The sequence below is a fragment of the Diceros bicornis genome, chromosome X, assembly GCF_020826845.1.
Source record: "Diceros bicornis minor isolate mBicDic1 chromosome X, mDicBic1.mat.cur, whole genome shotgun sequence".
NCBI classification, from domain to species: Eukaryota; Metazoa; Chordata; class Mammalia; order Perissodactyla; family Rhinocerotidae; genus Diceros; species Diceros bicornis.
The window spans coordinates 3,562,792-3,581,245 of record NC_080781.1 but is presented as its reverse complement, the minus strand read 5'-3'; the positions used below and the strand labels follow the sequence as shown (position 1 = coordinate 3,581,245).

Below are 18,454 nucleotides of genomic sequence, written 5' to 3'. Positions count from 1 at the left end.
CTTGTATAGTACATTCCCATTTACCACTGAGTAGTAATATCTAGATGTATCACAGTTTTGTCCACTCAAATATGGATGGATTCGTATCATGGGCAAGTCTTTGTAAAGACTGTGCTGTCCTGTCTCTTGGGTAGATACTCATGAGTGGAATTCCTTGCTCAAAGTGCCAAGACAATTTTACGTCAACGGTGGAGGAGAATTCCAGTTGCTTCAAATCTTCTCCAATACTTCATGTGGTCAGTCATTTTCATTTTAGACATTGTAATAAGTATGTCGTGGTATCTGATTGCAGTTTTAATTTACATTTCCCGAATAAATATATATATGGGACATTCCTTTTAAGTGTTATTTGCCATATGGGTATTTTCTTTTGTAAGTGTCTCCCCAAATCGTTTATTCAATATTGATTGGGCTGTTTGTTTTCTTATTATTGAGTTTGGAGATTTCTTTATATTATCTAGATACAAGTCCTAATTTAGATAGAAATATCTTCTTCGAGTCTGCAACTTCTCTTTCCGTTCCCTTAATAGTGTTCCTCAAAACGCCAAATGTCTTCCTTTTCATAAAGGTCAGGTTATTTATTTATTGTTGTCACTCAAGGATCACTCTTTGGAGTCTTGTCTAAGAAATAATGGCTTAACCCAACGTCACAGACTTTTCTCTTATATCTTCCTTCAGAATTTGTGTAGCTTTAGATTCTACATGGTCTAAGAATCACTTTGAGTTTACTATATGGGGCCAAGCATGGGTTCAAGTTCCTTTTTTTCTTATTGTTTGCATATGGACATCCAATATTTCCAGCAAGTGTTGTTGAAAAGATTATTCTTCTCCACTGAATATCTTCTGTATTCTTATTGAAAATCCACGGTCTATATATTCCTGTCCCTTCCCAAGGAGCAAGTTTGTTTTGTTGGTGTTTTTTTCATTTTCCCAATTCCCTTACACACATTTTGGGCAATATTAAACAAAAGACGGGTGGGACATGAGAGTCATATGACTTCCTTTAGGAATAAAATAAAATAATACACACAAAAATCTGGCATTCCATGATCTTCCTAATTTTTGGGGAAACTTCTGCAAACTTTTAGGCATACAAATGGATATGGAGAGGACTAGCTATGATATCCCATAAAAGTCAGAGAGGACAGCTTCCAGAAAGAAAGTTCCCATGTCTCTTTCACTGTTTACTTTGTTTTCATGTTCCTGTGTGGGTGTTTTTCAGTTGGTTTCTGTTTGTTCTTTGTTTTAATTTCAGACTGTATATTTGTTTTATTAACTGATGGGCCGTCTTTTCTTGTGGTGATATTTTAGTCAGTCAGCCTCTAGACATAGTCCTTTATCAAAACTTTTATTATCAGTTAAATAGGAATTGCTTTTCTCATCACCCGCTTGAGTTTTACCTCGTGCCATGTTTGAAGCAAAAGCCCGTGTCAGCAACGCTGAGTCACATACCAGCCCTCCTCAGGGTGTATGCACTCAATGACAGGACAAGACTCAGCACTCTGCAGAATGACCAGATTTTTCTTGTTCTCTTCCAGTAATATGCTAGAAAATATATTACAGTCCAATATACCATAAAATTGTCCAAGGATGCATTATGAAGAAAGTATGTTCTGTAAGATTCTTACTATCCAGGCTTGGTCTGTGTTCAGTGAATATTGATTCAGTGCATGTGATGTGTCCACAACAGCCTAACCTCAACATTCAACAGGGAACAGACAGACTCAGTGCACGAGCCAGTGAGGGATCTTCCAGAGGAAGGAGGCAGAATACAAACAAGCTAGCCAGTAGTTGCCAAATACATCACCTGTTTCTAATTCTGGGATGAAAAATCAACCAAGGTAAGAACATGGAGTGTACCAGGAGGGGAATCCTATTTCAGAAGGGGCACTGTCTCCATAGGGAAGGGTTCTGAGCAAATCTCTGACTATAGTTAGAAAAGCAACTTAAATATATGTCTCTGGGAGGAAAATGGTGAGAATTGAGAACAGAAGATACAGAGATGTTTTGAAAGGACAATCTCGTTGTATTTATCAAAATTCCAAAATGCATTCACAGAATGCATCAATTTTAAAATATTGATACATATAAAAATCATTCACTCATTTGTTTTTTGTAACATTGAAATATTCTAAAATAAATTGAACAGGCTTGTAGTTATGAGACGTTCAAAATGGAAAATATAAGAAATTAAAATAATAAATTTGATCTCCATAAATCAACATAAAAATAATCTTTAAAAAGATTATTATGTGAGCAAAACAGAAATATGATTCTCTTTTTTTTCTAATGTTATGTCTGCATAAAACAAAGACTGTACTAATACATTACTAGGTCTGTGTGATAATGAAATTGTGTCCATATGTATAATGTAGAATTTATACCAAGCAGTTGGGAGTACCTGCTGCTGCTCAGGGGCATAAGGAGCAGGTTGGCATGGGAGATATTTTTATATGAATTCATGTGCTCACGTATGCACAGATGTCTTTGTCAGATTTGGGGATTTAAGTATGCCGACTGCATAAAAGGAGTAGGACAGGCTTCCTTCATCTTGTCTTTCTGGAAAATTTGTCTAAGTTTCATGCTCTTTTTTTGAATGTTTGGAAGGATTCACTGGTGAAATCCTCTGGACTTACAACTTCTTCATGGAGAATGCTCTGAGGGCAGATTCAATTTCTTTAATAGATAAAGAACTGTAGAAATGTTCTGTTTCATCTTGTGTCAATTTTGGTACCATATCTTTCAAGAAATGTGTCCATTTCATCAAAAGCATCAAATTTGTTGACATACCTTTGTTTACAGTTTTCTCATACTATTCTCTTTATTTCAGTAGGATTTGTGGTGATAACCTCTCTTTTCTTACATTGGTCACACATACACACACACACACACACATGCATATAAAATTTTACAATGTTTTAAGTCTTTATGCCAGTTCTTACCTTTGAATATTCCTTAGGATATTCAGGTTATGTTCACCTCCTACACTTTCTATTCTGTGGCCCATGTGTATATCCACCCACCCAATCCAGGATTTCCAGACACTCTCTGATGACCACAGTCAGACCTCGGAATGCATAAACTCTTTTATGCCAGAGGGAGAATTCAATCATTGCCCTTGACATCTCCATTACTTCCAGCTAAAGCCATAAAAATCTTCATTATTGATGCCATTGACATTTGCAAACTGTAGTCCATTGGGAGGCCACGTCTGTTCCAGTAACTAAAACATTATTTGTTCTGTTAAATATTGCTTAGCTCTTCTTCTATTTTCCCAGTGCGTGGACCACATCTCTGGACTTTGGCCCCAACTTTGGAATAAGGTCGCCATTCAGCATGCTAGATGTCTTAGATTATAAACACCTTGTGTATCATGGATAGCTGATCAATATGCTCTGCCACTTACGGTGGGAATGGCCATTCCTTAGAACTCCTAGTGTCTTCTGCTTTTGGAAACCTAATGGAATGGCACACCACTTTAGATGTTGCATATTGTGTTTGCAGCTGCAGCTCCCTAACTGAACTCTCAGTAGTATTGATCCTCTAAGCACTCCATTGACCTTATAACTAACTCTATGATTGGACCATGTCTTGGATGCTGCCGCATCTTTGATTACTACTGACCCACTGTAAAGAAATACCAGTTTTTAACTCAACTTCACAGGTGATGCAGATGTCATAGTACTGACGTCCCCTCAATTATGATACAAGGCATAGAGTATCTCTGTGTAAATCTCAGTGAGTTGCAAACGTGTCCCTTTCCCTGTGATGATAAGAAGCTTCCTAGGGACATTTTTTTTGACTAGATTGCCTCATCTTGTGACAATAAAAATATCCGTAATGCTTTCCCCCTCCCCATGTGGGTTTATGCCCTTCGTCCCTCTCACCTTGACACCTCTGAGACTTCTGTATTTAATCCTAATCAGAATTGTCTCTTATGGGACATCAATCCTATTGAAGACACATCTTCCAGTATAGCTGTATTTAAAGTGGATATTTGTGTATTTTTAAAATTAAGTGACTTTCTGCACCAACATGTCTAGTGTGCATATTAAATCAATTTATTTAAACACTCAGAAATCCAGTAACACCATAGAGGATGTGACTGGTGACTGGAAGAGATGAAATGGGAAGCAGAGTATGTGTATGAAGAGAGAAAGTTGATGTTCGACAGGAAAAAAGAATGTTTTCTTCAGATTGTTGGTCTTGATTCCATAGAGAAAATGATGCGCTTGGTCCCCAGTCACAGGTTCTGTAGGTGAGGGAAACAGGAGACAAGGTTGAGTTGACTGTATGACAGCGTGCCAGGGGTGAGCCTCAGGAAGTAGAGTGTCAAAGGTTAGGGGAGCTTTCAGATCACCCAGGGGACTAATTGCACGTAGAACTTAATGTTCTCCATCTCTATGGTATCAGAGAATCCTCTTGGAATTTTTCCAGGATGTACACATGGTGCACTTTTTGTGGGTAGGACACATCCCAGGGGTTTCATGATTACATGATGCATGTTCATAGGGATGGCACACCTAAGAATGATTTATAGGATCCGAGTTACACTCCTCTCCTCTAAATCCCAAGGGTCTGTGCCTTCAAGACATTATATTCACCCAGAAAGCTAATGATTTTTGGGGCTTTTTTCCCATCTCTTCCCAATAGATGAAAAAAAAAAACAACTCATGCTTTAGCCTATTTCAATGTCATCTTCTGAGGCTATGACATTTTAGGAAATTATAGATCATTCTTTAATGAAATCATCTTATGAAGGTAAAAATAACCAAACGCATGTTTCAGGGAATCTGGTTGGAAGGCCTCTAATGTGGCAGTTATGATGATATAAAATTCAACATTGTGGGGCTGGCCCGGTGGTGCAAGTGGTTAGGTGCGCACGTTCCGCTGCGGCGGCCCGGGGTTCGCCGGTTCGGATCCCGGGTGCGCACCGACGCACCGCTTGTTAAGCCATGTTGTGGCAGCGTCCCATATAAAGTAGAGGAAGATGGGCATGGATGTTAGCCCAGGGCCAGTCTTCCTCAGCAAAAAAGAGGAGGATTGGCATTGGATGTTAGCTCAGGGCTGGTTCTCCTCACAAAAAAAAAAAAAAAAAAAAAAAAAAAAATTCAACATTGTGATTGTAGGAATGGTGAGTTCTATGGAGCCCAGTTGTCATGAAGTAGTCATGTATATGGACAACCACTCAGGAATGAGTGGAAAACTAATTATTTTCCAGTGGTCCCCACCAACCTCTGGCCATTCCTGCTTCTCTCTAAATGAGTAACATTTCCATGGTTCTTGCATGATGATGCTTTGTCACTAAAACTGCTTTAGCATTAATCCACTCAACCAGTTTGCAATTTAATAGAGGTCAGGAGAAGCAAAATAACCTAATATAACAGAATAAAGTTCTCTAGTGACATAATTTAAGTTATTGGGACAAAAATAATTACTGAATAAATATGGCCCATGTGAAGTCACAATGTGTGCTTATTGAATCACTTGATAAAGCCGTGCTGTTAACACATCATTCTTACTTACAACTTTTTGGAGTGTTCAGGTCCTTGTTTTTAGTCACTTGTAGGACAGTCATCTGAGGGTGAAAAAAAAAAAGAACAGGAGAAAGAAAGCCACTGATCAATACCATTTGTCAGTATTCTAAGACTTTCTTTTTCTTAAATAACAGATTTTATAGAAGATAATTCATGGAAAAAGAAATTTAAAATGAATCAATTTGTTTCCTGATAGTATGTTTACACACCAGGTGAATGATATATTCAGGAAGAAAATAAATTCACATTACCAATATTGATGATATTCACAATGTTTTCTTCTGGAATCCCCCTTTGTCTAGTCAACTCCTTGAACTTCTCAATATCTTCCTCATTGATATCATTTCCTTTGCCTGAAAATCACCGTGCATAAACCAGAAATTTGCCCGTTAGAATTCCCAGGAATTTCGGGATCCATGAATGAGAAAAATGAATGTGCAAATCAGGTCTTCGTGTGGAATAATTTAACGGAGTGTCACATAGTTGATATTCACCATGTCACAGTGTCAGCTGCCTGACTTACGTCCATAGGAGGAATGAATCCCAGCCCAACTCTCCCACATCAGCAGGACTCCAAGGACATATCAGGACCTTCATGAATTTTGGGCCCAAGGATCCAGAATAGCTCATCTGAAGCCTCTCTGACAACCTCTTGGAACCCATACCTGACATTCTTACCTTGTGCTGGACCCAAATAACCTGGAAACTCGATTCTCACCTACAGAGAAACATCAGCCCTGCCGCACGTAGCAATGGAGGATAATTTTTTCTTTTAGTAAACCATCTGTCTACCCATATATTTTCCAAATAGAAACCTATTATCCCCAAGGCAAAATGCACCCTCTGCTCCCCTCTGTGACTATTCTGGGGTTGAAATTCTCAATTTCATGAGGACAATGCATTGGAAGGACTAAACATGGTCAATGGAAGGACTAAACATGATCAAGGTTCATTCTGAAAGCTCAGGTCCAAGGCTTACAATGTATTTGAAAAACTGTCATAAAAAGAAGGAATTGAGGTCAATTTGAATATAACCATGGCTTGAAATTAGTTCACCTGTTAAGTAAGTACTTCTCAAAAAACTCAATTGTTATAATTTACAGATTAAAATTATTTTTAAAGGCCTGATGATCTGATACTTCCCCCCCCCCACAAGCTCTTCTTTTCACCTTTCTTTGTAAATTCCGTTCCAGGGTCCTTCCTCAATAAACACACAGACCTAGACCTGTATCATTACTAATGAATGCTATCAATACATACTGATTTTCAGAATAAAAATGCTGACAATCGAAATGTTCTATGACAATGACAATGGGAATATGGTCAGGATATAATACATACCAAGCAATGCAATTATTTTGGTGACCAGGCCTTCTTCATCCACATTCAGAATATATCCTATCATGGCATTTTCTGACAAATCGAGAATTTTGAAACCATTTATACCTGCATCTGTGAGAGAGAGAGAGAAAATATATATGTATAGCCTCAGGTAATTAATTAATTGTTGATTAGATTTATCATGGCCTACTTAGTTTATTGGTAACAATGATTACTATATTGATTTTTGTTTCACTCCAACAGTACAGTGAATGTTAAAATGGATTTACATTCAGGAAGAAAAATAGGGAAGAATTTTCCTTATGGCCCCCTTTTCATACAATTAAACATTTCCTGTCTTCTAGTCTACTGATGTGATTTCTAAAATACGTGTTCTAATGAAGCCAACCTTTCTTTAAACAACATGAGCTTGTTATTATATGGCATATTATCAATTTCAAGTTTAAAAATCCTTTGTCATTTCCCTTATCCAAGAAATGAATTGGTTTCTCTTTAGGATTCAAATCAATTTACCATTGAAAACAGTGTGTAACTGTGTACTGAGTACCTACTGTGCCTGCACCAGGCAACTTCTAAACACTTCATGTAAATTACTGAATTTCCTCTGCCCTTTAATCTAGGTGTATTACTTAACAAATGTATAGCTGTCACAAACGTAACATAACTTAATTTGGAATGAAATCAATTGTACTTGTGAGGATAAGCAGGTGGTGACAAGCTAGACAGTTGATTCAGATCCCCCCTGGAGGCTGCACCTCCATCTCTCTGGCTATGTCCATCCACTCCTTATGTTTATAGGGAAAAGAATGAGTGCAGATCTACTTTGCATTATCAATGAGCCCTCTAGCATTCATTCTCTCTTCTAACCATAACATAGCACCTCATTTGAATCGCTCATCAGGATTTGATTTAAAACTACACCAATTTGAGTTTCCCACTGAAATATCCTTAGTCTACCACACCAAAGACTAAGTAGCAGTTGTAAGAACATCAAAGTTTCATAGATAAATCTTGCCCAAGCCCACAGTAAGTCCTTGAGTCTCGGGTCACGTTGGGACAATTAAATCCGATTTTATGCATCTCTTCAGATTCTTAGTACCAAGTATGTTATAACAATATATTCACAAAGGAAGGTTTTACAGAAAGTCTAGCTAAATAGGTTTATAAATGTAATGCATGTTATGGAGTCTACGAAAATAAATCTATCTTCTGAGCCTCACATTGCTATGAAGGCCACTGCTGCTATTGTGCTTGTTATGGTTACACGATATTTTCTACAAAGCAGAAGCTGGGGATATTGCAATGCCTCGTTCCCAAGAGGCCTCCAAGAGGCCATAAGGCCAGGTCACTTCATTTCTCTCCTTCCTTTAGTTGTCATGCCAAATCCATGTAAAAATGACTACAAGAATGGAGATGATTCAGACAAAGGAACAAATAATATAGGGACAGGCAAAATGAAAACATGATTTTAAAAAAACTACTGGTAATATAAAAAGAGAGTTATTCATGAAAGTGTAGGACAAAATGTCAGGCTTATATTTTACTTATTTGTGTGTTTATTGCATAGCCGCTGTGCATTTCTTATGTTAGTCAAAGGTTGGAACCCCAGGTTTATGTACTTTTAAATTTTAATCAAATATTTAAACATTAGGCCATTTAGAATTGGGAATGTTGCATGATATCATTAAAAAGAATTTAGAGACATAAATCTTGACCAACATTTCCTTTGCTTCTAACAGAAGCTGTGTTTATGAAGAAACGTCCTTGGTGTTGAAATTACTGTGACTTGTTTGGGATTTAAGTAAATCACACCGTACCTTGAAAGGATTAAGATGTTTTAAGATTAGTTTTAAAAATATTCTGATAAAGCAAAATAATATTGATATTTCAACTCAAGATACACCCATTAGACATTAATTCCTAAGACCCTTTTACATTATCTTGAAACACATTCATATACCTGAGAACCTTATGAGATAAAAGTTCTCAGCACATGCTCTCAGTTAGTCGTTGAATAACACTCACAATTGGAAGAAGTCATCCACATCCTACGACTTAACCCTTTGCACGTGACAAAATGAAGTGCTTGGAAAATTTAGGGACTTTGCCTGGTCACACCTTTAATTATTAGTAGAACTAGAATTCAGATATATGGAGTTCTGAAAAGAATTTGAGGCCAAGGTTTCAACCCTAATATAACTTTATCAGTGAAACACTAATACTTACAATCACTAATGTAAACATTTCCTTCTATTTTTGTTGCCACGGAATGTATTATCGTGCATTGTCCATTGACCCTTAAAAAGAAAACATCTTTAAGTTGATTGATAAAAATAATAAAAAATTGATCTATAATTAGGACTTTCTTTGTTTCAACCTCATCTGACCCTGTGTCAGGTATGATTCTAGTGCCTATAAACACTGACTTTCAAAAGAGAAGACATATGTTGTCCATGATCAAAGAACTCTAGGTGGTTAGAATGTCTTTGTTGACGCGTAGACAAAGTCAGAGCGGCAGATCCAAAGACCAGCTGCGAGACAAAACAGGTCATGTTGAAAACCAGGAAAACATGGTAAAAGGCAAAATTTTAGAGAAGAAATGGGGAAAATACAAGCCTTTGCTTGAAATGTTTTCACAATACTGAGGGGCATAGCTATCAAGACAGAACTTAGTGCTTCTCACAGCCCTGGAAAAGATCTCTTAGATAATGTAATAGACAAAAAAGCACAACAAATATGAGAAAAATATTATGGGTGGTATTTAATCGAAATAGAACTTCTTATATAAAAATATTTTAAAGAAAATTAGATACCAGGTCACATGTATGTATACAAGCACACTGCACACACAGACACACAAAAGCAAACACAGAAATACACATGATGTGCATATATGATGTATGGAAATTATATACACACGATATATATAATTACATATATATGTCACATATATAATCAAGTCCTTTTATATTTCTGTGTGTGTCTCTGTGTGTATCTACATGACAAAGAAAGTGTATTTGGAATATATGGAGTATGTGTTCAACACATATATTCTAAGGGGAAATACCCCAACTAAAATTGAATGAATTATTGAATATTATTAAATATGCACAAATAGTATGATGCAACAATTCCACTCCTATCCAAGAAAAATGAAAATACATGTCAACACAAAGATAGTACAGAGCTATTCACATCAAAATTATTCAAAATAACCACAACATGGAAACAACATTGTCTAACAACCGGAAAATGCACAGTTTTCATATATCCAAACTGGCAATGGAAAAAATGACTACTTGTATATGCAGCCACATGGATAAATTTCCGAAGTGTTATGCTGAGTGAGAGAAACAGTGTAAAAAGATGCGTAAAGTATAATTCCAGCGTGTGGTGTTCTGTAACAGGCGAGAATAAGCAGATAAGTTGTTCTCTATGTCTAGATGGTAGACACATAATGGCAAGTGGAGAAAGACACAGACCTTTCTGCGGTGATGGAAAAGGTCTGTACTTGACTGTGGCAGTAGTGACACAAGCTCACACATACGTCAAAACTCATTAACTACACCCTTCAAAAGTGTACACATAATTCTGTGGAAATACAGTTCAATAAGATCGATTTCAAAAAGAGTGGCCACAGGTAAAGTCAATTAAACATAGGACACAAAAATTATTAATATGACGAACTAAAAGATAATCTTGTATTCTTAAAAAAATGGTGGAAACTCACAAGTGTATCTACTGGGATAAGATATTTTGATTATATGTAAACAAGTAGTTATATATTATATATAATATATAACCGATTATATATATTTATAAGGCAATCTATCCAAGCATGATCCTCTTAGTTTTTTCTTAATGTTTTTAATCTTCAAACTATGTGTCTGTGTTTGCATGAGTGTGTGTAAGTGAAGAGAGAGAGAGAGATTCTTGAATCCCACTTATATCTTTAGGAATTAGGTCTTTGGAAATAGAGTTCATTCAATTTCTTATAACAAATTATTTTTTGTGTCTGTGCTTAATTTTTTTTCCATGGGAAAAATTGTATCCCCTTTCACTTCAGTTCCTATTTCTTCCAAATTCCTAATGTTCTCTCTTTAATTTTGGCCCTTTTCTCATAACTTTCTTCCAGCCAGTATGTTTGCTCATGCATTTGTAAGGATAGAAATGTTTCCTTCAAATCTCCTTTTCCTCTTAGAGTTGCTTTCTCGCACGATTTCACTTTATACTGCCAAACTTTTTTGCTTACTTCTCAATGTGACTATTTATGGATTTGAAGGACTGCAAAAAATAAATACCAACATTTGACTTTCCACGTACAACATAAATACATGTTTTAATCTTATGGGCAACAGATCTCTTAGCACGAAATAATGCTCTTAGATACCCTGCATTTCATTGATTCAATAATTTCTCCTGCTTCGTGTTTTTATCCTAGGATTCTTCTGCTTAAACTTAAATGTTAGTGTGGAAATAATTGTTTTTCTGGGCAATATCATCAACATATGTGATTACAGGTGTTACTAATTTAGCAGTAATTTCAAATGTGTGTGTGTGTGTGTGTGTGTGTGTCTTTGTATGTCTGAGAGAGAGAGAGAGAGAGATTGATCTATAATTCCAAAAGTATTCTCATTCAGCTTAAGGGCATTTCCATGGATTTATATGGTCAATTTGAAACTTCAGAATGAAATTTGAGAATCAAAACCTTGTTTCTTCCATATTTCACGCGTTCATACGGGAAGCATAATCAGAAAGAAGGAGACTTTGACTGCTTCTGCGTACTTCAGTACATACCCATTTCTAGTGGAGAAAGTTAAAAACTAATACCTTGACATTTAACATCCCTCAGAACTCACTCTAAGTTTCTTTCTAAATCTCAAATTCTGTAATTACCTCCATATGTTTTTTGTGTAGTGTTCTGTCCCTATTCATTATTTCCTGAGCACATTTTGTTGAATAACTGGGTATCTCTGATTATGCCAATATTTCTCCCTTTCCTACTTCTTCATCTGAGAAGCCCATTCCACCTTCAAAAGCATTTTATATATATCATGTTTCTTGTGTAACTTTTTAGATTCTTTCACTGCCATCATTTTTCATTGTTTGAAAAAAATGCCCTCTTTCCACCTTTTATCACTTAACTTAATATCCTCTAGTAATTTATAAATATCCTCTAGTAAATTCTAAAATTATCTTTACCATTGTTATGGAATGTCACACACAGTATTGTTATTAGTTTAAAATCAATATACCTGACTCTATTTTGACCAATGAAGACCCTCCAACAAAAAAAGTTTCTTCATCTTCTCTTATTCAAGTTCTTTTTTTTAAATTAAGAACGTTTATAAGAATGTAGAAATACATATGTTTATATAAAATGTGCCTAATTTTAAGAATACATAAAAAAAGGAACTAAGTAAACACATTAGAATAAACACATTAGAATGTTGGAGCGACTAATGATTGTGGACCACTTCTTAACCATATATAAAAACAAACTCAAAATGGATTGAAGGCTCCAATGTAAAGCCTGAAACCATAAAATTCCTAGAAGAAAACACACGTAGTAAAGCTCTTTGACATCAATCTGAGCAAAACATTTTGGATATGTCTCTTCAGACAAGGGCAATGAAAGAAAAAATAAATGAGACTACATCAAACTAGAAAGCTTTTGTGAAGTGAAGGAAAGCATCAGCAAAATAAAGAGGCAACCTACTCAATGGGAGAAGATATTTGCAAATGTTATATTCCATAAGGGGTTAATATCCAAAGTATATAAAGAACTTATGAAACAACTCAGTACCAAAAAGCAAACAATTCGATTAGAAAATGGGCAGAGGGCCTGAATAGATATTTTTCCAAAGAAGGCATACAGATGGCCAACAGACACAGGAAAAGATGCTCAACATCACTAATCATCAAGTGAATGCAAACCAAAACCATAAGGCACTCATAGAAATCCATATAGAAAAAAAGAAAACAATCATTAAAAAATGGACAGAGGACCTGAATAGACACTTTTCCAAAGAAGGCATACAGATGGCCAACAGGCCCATAAAAAGATGCTTATTGTCGCTCATGGTAAACCAAATGGAAATCAAAACCAGATTCTCACACCTGTCAGAATATGTCTTACCAAAAAGAAAACAAATAGCAAGTGTCGGTGAGGACGTAGAGAAAAGGGAACCCCCGTACACTCTTGGTGGGAATGTAAATTGGTACGGCCACTATGGAAAACAGTATGGAGCTTTTTTAAAAAATTGAAGAAATAAATACCAAATAATCCAGCAATTGCACTTCTGGGTATTCATCCGAAGAAAACAAAAACACTAATTTGAAAAGATATATGCGCCCGTTTGTTCATGGCGGCATTATTTACTATAGCCAAGACATGGAGACAACCCAAGTGTCCACCTGTAGATCAATGGATAAAGAAGATGTGGGGTATATAGGCAGTGGAATATTAGGCAATCATGAGAAAGAATGAAACCTTGCCATTTAACAATATGGATGGATCTAGAGGGTATTATGCTAAGTGAAATAAGTCATCAGAGTTCTTAATAAAATGCCTGCACTATGGTGAGCATTCCATAAATAAGCTTTGAAGCAACGAAGGCTTTAATGAATTTAGTAAGGGTTAAAAATTGCTATGAATAAGTTCTTCAGGGTAGAGATCATTTTGCGTTACCCACCTACTCATACTCTTGAGGATTACAGTTCCCCTAAATGTGAACCACCCTTTACAAATTCTCCGTGAAAGATTTAGGCTAGTGGAAAGAACTGTAGGGTTTGAGGAATCTATGCACTCGTGGCTGCTTTTGTCCTCTTTTCTTTAATGAGATGATTCCAGTGGACCTTCTGTGACTCTTTGCACTCCAAGCAAATGCTCCAGGACATTCCCTAGAGGGTGGTACCGGAACTAACATGACCCCTCCAAAGACCCTTCTAAGCACACAACTCAGACAGCCATGCTCTTGAACATAATCCAGATATTTCAACACAAACGTGGAAGTCAGACAGACCCTCTCTCAGGGTCGAGCACTTATACGTGTGTTTGTTCTGTGTTATTTTTACTTACTTGACAAAAAATGTGAAGGCGATTGTGTCACCCTCACTGTCAAAATCAAGTCTACGGACAAAAGCCCTGAACGGTCCATTCTCACTGATCTTCTCGATGTTACTGGATGTGGCGTAAATGGTTTTCCATTCTCCTGAAACCTAAAAGCAAAGTTCCCATCAGAAATTTTAGTCATGCTCTTTTTTGCTGGCATCATCCACCCTGAGTTTTCTTTCCTTTTTCACGAGCACAAAACTGTCTTTGTTGAACAAAGCAGGATTTATAAAATAATGTGAAAACCCAATTCAATGGTAAAACAAGAAAAGGATATATTTCTGAAATAGCTTCTGTTCTGTTATCAAATGCAGAACTCCAATCCAACAGTTCTCTGGCTGGTTCTCCTTGTCTTATACAAGTACAGTAGAAACACATAAGGATCCAATGAATGGACAATATAGACAATACAGGGACAATATAGACAATACAGGGACAATATAGGACAAGTACATTAGAAATGTGTAAGGAGCCAATTAATAGAGTGATTGTGAGTTTGAGGTAGATAGCTAGGCTTAGGTGCACATAAATTTGCATACATATGTAAATAGTCCAAAAGGGACACACACACACGCAGACACACACCCACACCCACACCCCACCAAGACCTCCTCCCAGATCAGCTGACCCCTGGTACCAGTGAGAAGTTGGTCTCCGACTGAGGTTCCTGGGCAGCACAGACCAGACCAAGCACAAGAGTCAGCAGCAGAATCTTCATCTCGTTCGTGCTTGTCAACCTTCTTCTGGAGGAGCTGAGAGTGTGCCAGTTGTTGGAGAGAATCTGAATTTGTGCCCTTTTTTATACTAGTGGTCTGTTGACATGACACATAATGAACCAATGGTTGTTAATCATAAGACCTTGCTTACGTGTAAGTCTTATAATATCCTGATTGGCAGCGATGAGCTTTTATGGTATCCTGTTGTTTCAGTAATGAGATTATCTTTAAGAGAAGCTTAAATTGATCTGCAAATTTGACCTTTAGAATAAGTGAGAGATCACAATACATCTGAGGTATTTCAAGGGCGGTAATATTTATCTTCTTTTATCCTGGGTTATAAAATGGGATGTGCGGTCCAAGATCTGTATCCCCAACTTGCGTATGATTTCTTTAACATTGAGGAGGTGTGTTTGCAATTATTTCTGAAACTAAAGATGTTTCTGTGTGGTTTAACAATATTAAAATGTGGCATCTAGGCCATGAATCAGTTATCAAAACATTCTCCAGAGGAGTCTATATTTCAGATTAATGAAATATTTTCCAGAAGAACAAATTCTTGTCTATTGCCCTGCTTAAGAATCCTTCCAAATCTAGCTCTACAATTTCATTTTGCCATGAGTGTACAACCTAATCTCACTAAAATTTATGAGATTTCTGCCTTGTCTATGTCTGGTGTTATTGATCTCTGTGTTCTTTCAAGCCATCCTCTTGAACTGTCCACACAGTAGCCAACGGAGATTAGAGATAAAAAAGGAAACCAATTTCTAAATGACAATCAATTATTTGCCATGTGCATATTTTCTTTGTTAAGTGTCTCTGCAAACCATTTGTTCAATATCAATTGGGCTGGTTTTTTCTTATTATTGAGTTTGGAGATTTCTTTATATATTCTGGATACAAGTCCTATTTCAGATAGAAGATTTGCAAATATTTTCTCCCAGTTTGTGGCTTCTCTTTCCATTCCCTTAATAGTGTCCCTCAAATTCCCAAATATCTTCCTTTTGCTAAAGGTCAGGTTATATATTTATTGTTTGCACTCGAGGGTCGTGCTTTGGAGTCGTATCTAAGAAATAATGGCTTAACCCAAGGTCGTAGAGTTTTCTTCTATTTCTTCTTCTGGAATTTGTGTAGCTTTAGATTTTACACATAGTCCATGAATCACTTTGAGTTTACTATATAGGGAAAAGTATAGGTTGAAGTTCCTTTTTCTTTTTTGCATATGGACACCCAATATTTTCAGGAAATTTTGTTGAAAAGACTATTCTCTTCTACCGAATTTCTCTTGTACATTTATTGAAAATCCATTGTTTTTGTATTCTTGTCACTTTCCCAGGAGTAGGTTTTGTTTGGTTTGGTTTTATTTTATTATCCCCATTCTCTTACAGGTATTTTGGGCAATATTAAACAAAAGCTCTAACATGTTCTAACATAGGACGTGAAGGTCATATGACTCCCTTTAGGAATTAACTAAAATAAGATTTAGGCTCCAAACACCAATCATTCATGACAATCTCGCAGAATAACTACTAATCCATTTTCCTTTGGATGACAGTTCAGCCAAACTTCTTCAGGTTTCAGGTTTCCTAAGAGACCCTAGGCAAGTCACCTATTCCTCTGAGGAGAAGATCATATCAGCACAAAACATTAATCACCTCCTTCTTCCCTGAAGCAGGCTCTTTCATCCTTTGTACTAAGAGGACCTTCCATGTAAATGCCCAATAACCTCATCGGAATAAAAGCATATGAACAATTACTTTCATTGTTCCATTTTCCTAACAACTTTATGAGAAGCTGATCTTCAAGATATTATTTATTCATTGACTCAATAGTTTCTCCAAGGAAGCAAGAAAGAGTGATAGTAGTTCCCCAATTTTTAGAAATTTGATAGGAAAAAACAAATTTCCTCCTATTTCTGTACAACTGGCTATTTTCAAGGACATTGATCAGCCAAAGATCCTCTTCTTTTGTTTTTTTTTCCTCGAATTTCCATGTATTTTTATTTTCTTTCCCAGTAATTTACTAGATAGATACCCTAAACGTGTATTTTGATCGTCCTGTAAAAATGAACAAACAAGATACTCTCAGGATTTCCACGTTAGCTGAGTGAAAACACCCACCGTACTCACACAGGGCATCTACCTGCTCCGGGGGCACCCCAGAGCCTCAGAACCCTTCTCTTTGTTTGGTGTCTGACCTTTGAGGAGAGTTTGGCTGGAAGGAGTCTTCCGCCTGTGTTTTCAATTGGCCACTTGCCTTCTTTCTCAGAAGGGACCAACACTGTTTGTTCTATGTTCTTGTCTTTCTTACTTTATGTTTTCTTTTTTCTTGGTTCCAAGATTTTTTTTCTCTTTGTTTCACTGATTCCTCTGTGTATTGTGCTATTTAACTTCCTATTGCGAAAGCTGTGAAATGGAAAGTTTTCAGGTCTCATGATGTTCTCACAAATTTTCCCCATCACCTCCTTGATTTGGATAATTTTGAGCAGGTGTATAATCCCCACTAACACAGTGTTCTACTCATTTTCACCTGCTCCATCTCTTTTTACAGAACTCTAACATTCCCAGTTTTTCTACTGGAGTCCTAGCAACATGTGTTTCCTGGGAATGTATCCTAAGACCATTCCTTCTTAGGAAGATCATTCTAACTTCCAATCAAGTGAAAATTTCCAACCAACACTTGTTTCCTGGGAATGCATCCTAAAATCATTCTTAGGAGGAACATTCTAACTGATGATCAAGGGGAAATTAACGAGTCGTTATTCTAAGAGATTATCACAACAGCCTGGTCTTTAGATCCTGTTAATCCTTTTATTTTATTCTTAAAGGAAGTCAAATGACTTCAAATCCCAACTCTTTTTCATTAATCTTGGTCAAAATGTGGGTAAGAGAATGATAAATAAAAGCAAAGCCTTCTGACACAAACATGAACACCTGTAATCCAACAAATAATGCTTAATGTATCCAATGTAGATCTTCCTGGTCTTTCCTCCTCAAAGTTGTCCAGGGTTCTGTATCTACGTAGGATATCTCTCCACTTTGCAGGTTTCTGTTTGGTTTTTCTGCTTTTTCTGTGATCTTTGTTTTCACTTTCCTAGATTCCACCACTGCTTTGTACATAGTGCAGGGTAGATCTGACGCTGGTCACCACAAGTTCCCTCTCCCCTCAATGATTCCTGACCAAAGATTCAATGACTTAGAATCTAAGATAAGATAATTAATCTCAAGACTATTTTTTGAGATCTTACCCTATTGAAATTCTCTAACACAGTGCTGTCAAATAGGAAAATATTCAGTGATCCCCAGAGGGCTTTGTTGAAAATGCTGTTCTGGTTCAGCATGGCTAGTATTGTGCCTGGAACTCTGCATTTCTTTCTTTTTTTTTAAATTTTTTGTTTATTGCAGTAACATTGGTTTATAACATTGTAAAAATTTCAGGTGTACATCATTATACTTCTATTTCTGCATAGATTACATCATGTTCACCACCAAAATACTAATTACAACCCATCACCTCACACATGTACCGAATTATCCCTTTCACCCTCCTCCCTCCCACCTTTCCCTCTGGTAACCACCAATCCAATCTCTGTCTCTATGTGTTTGTTTATTGTTGTTATTATCTACTACTTAATGTAGGAAATCATACGGTATTTGACCTTCTCCCTCGGACTTATTTCACTTTGCATTATACCCTCAATGTCCATCCATGTTGTCACAAATGCCTGGATTTCATCGTTTCTTATG

General features: G+C 36.6%; 1 protein-coding gene across 1 annotated transcript; it reads right to left on the bottom strand.

Annotated features, from left to right (window-relative positions):
- Positions 1-5,555: 5,555 nt before the first annotated feature.
- LOC131400694 (odorant-binding protein-like) lies at positions 5,556-14,710 on the bottom strand. The gene is made up of 6 exons (XM_058535383.1): positions 14,630-14,710; positions 13,960-14,099; positions 9,105-9,175; positions 6,879-6,989; positions 5,789-5,890; positions 5,556-5,578 (listed from the first exon to the last, which is right to left on the bottom strand). Exons 1-6 carry the CDS (start codon positions 14,708-14,710, stop codon positions 5,556-5,558), a joined length of 528 nt encoding a protein of 175 aa, XP_058391366.1.
- Between the last annotated feature and the right edge of the window lie 3,744 nt (positions 14,711-18,454).

Bases quoted from the DNA above. Each gene is read 5' to 3' on its own strand.
- LOC131400694 (XM_058535383.1), bottom strand. From the start codon at position 14,710: ATGAAGATTCTGCTGCTGACTCTTGTGCTTGGTCTGGTCTGTGCTGCC. The intron at 6,990-9,104 runs GTAAGTATTAGT...TCTCTCTCACAG, and splicing joins AAATGTTTACATTAGTGATT to ATGCAGGTATAAATGGTTTC. The intron at 5,891-6,878 runs GTATGTATTATA...GGTGATTTTCAG, and splicing joins CAAAATAATTGCATTGCTTG to GCAAAGGAAATGATATCAAT.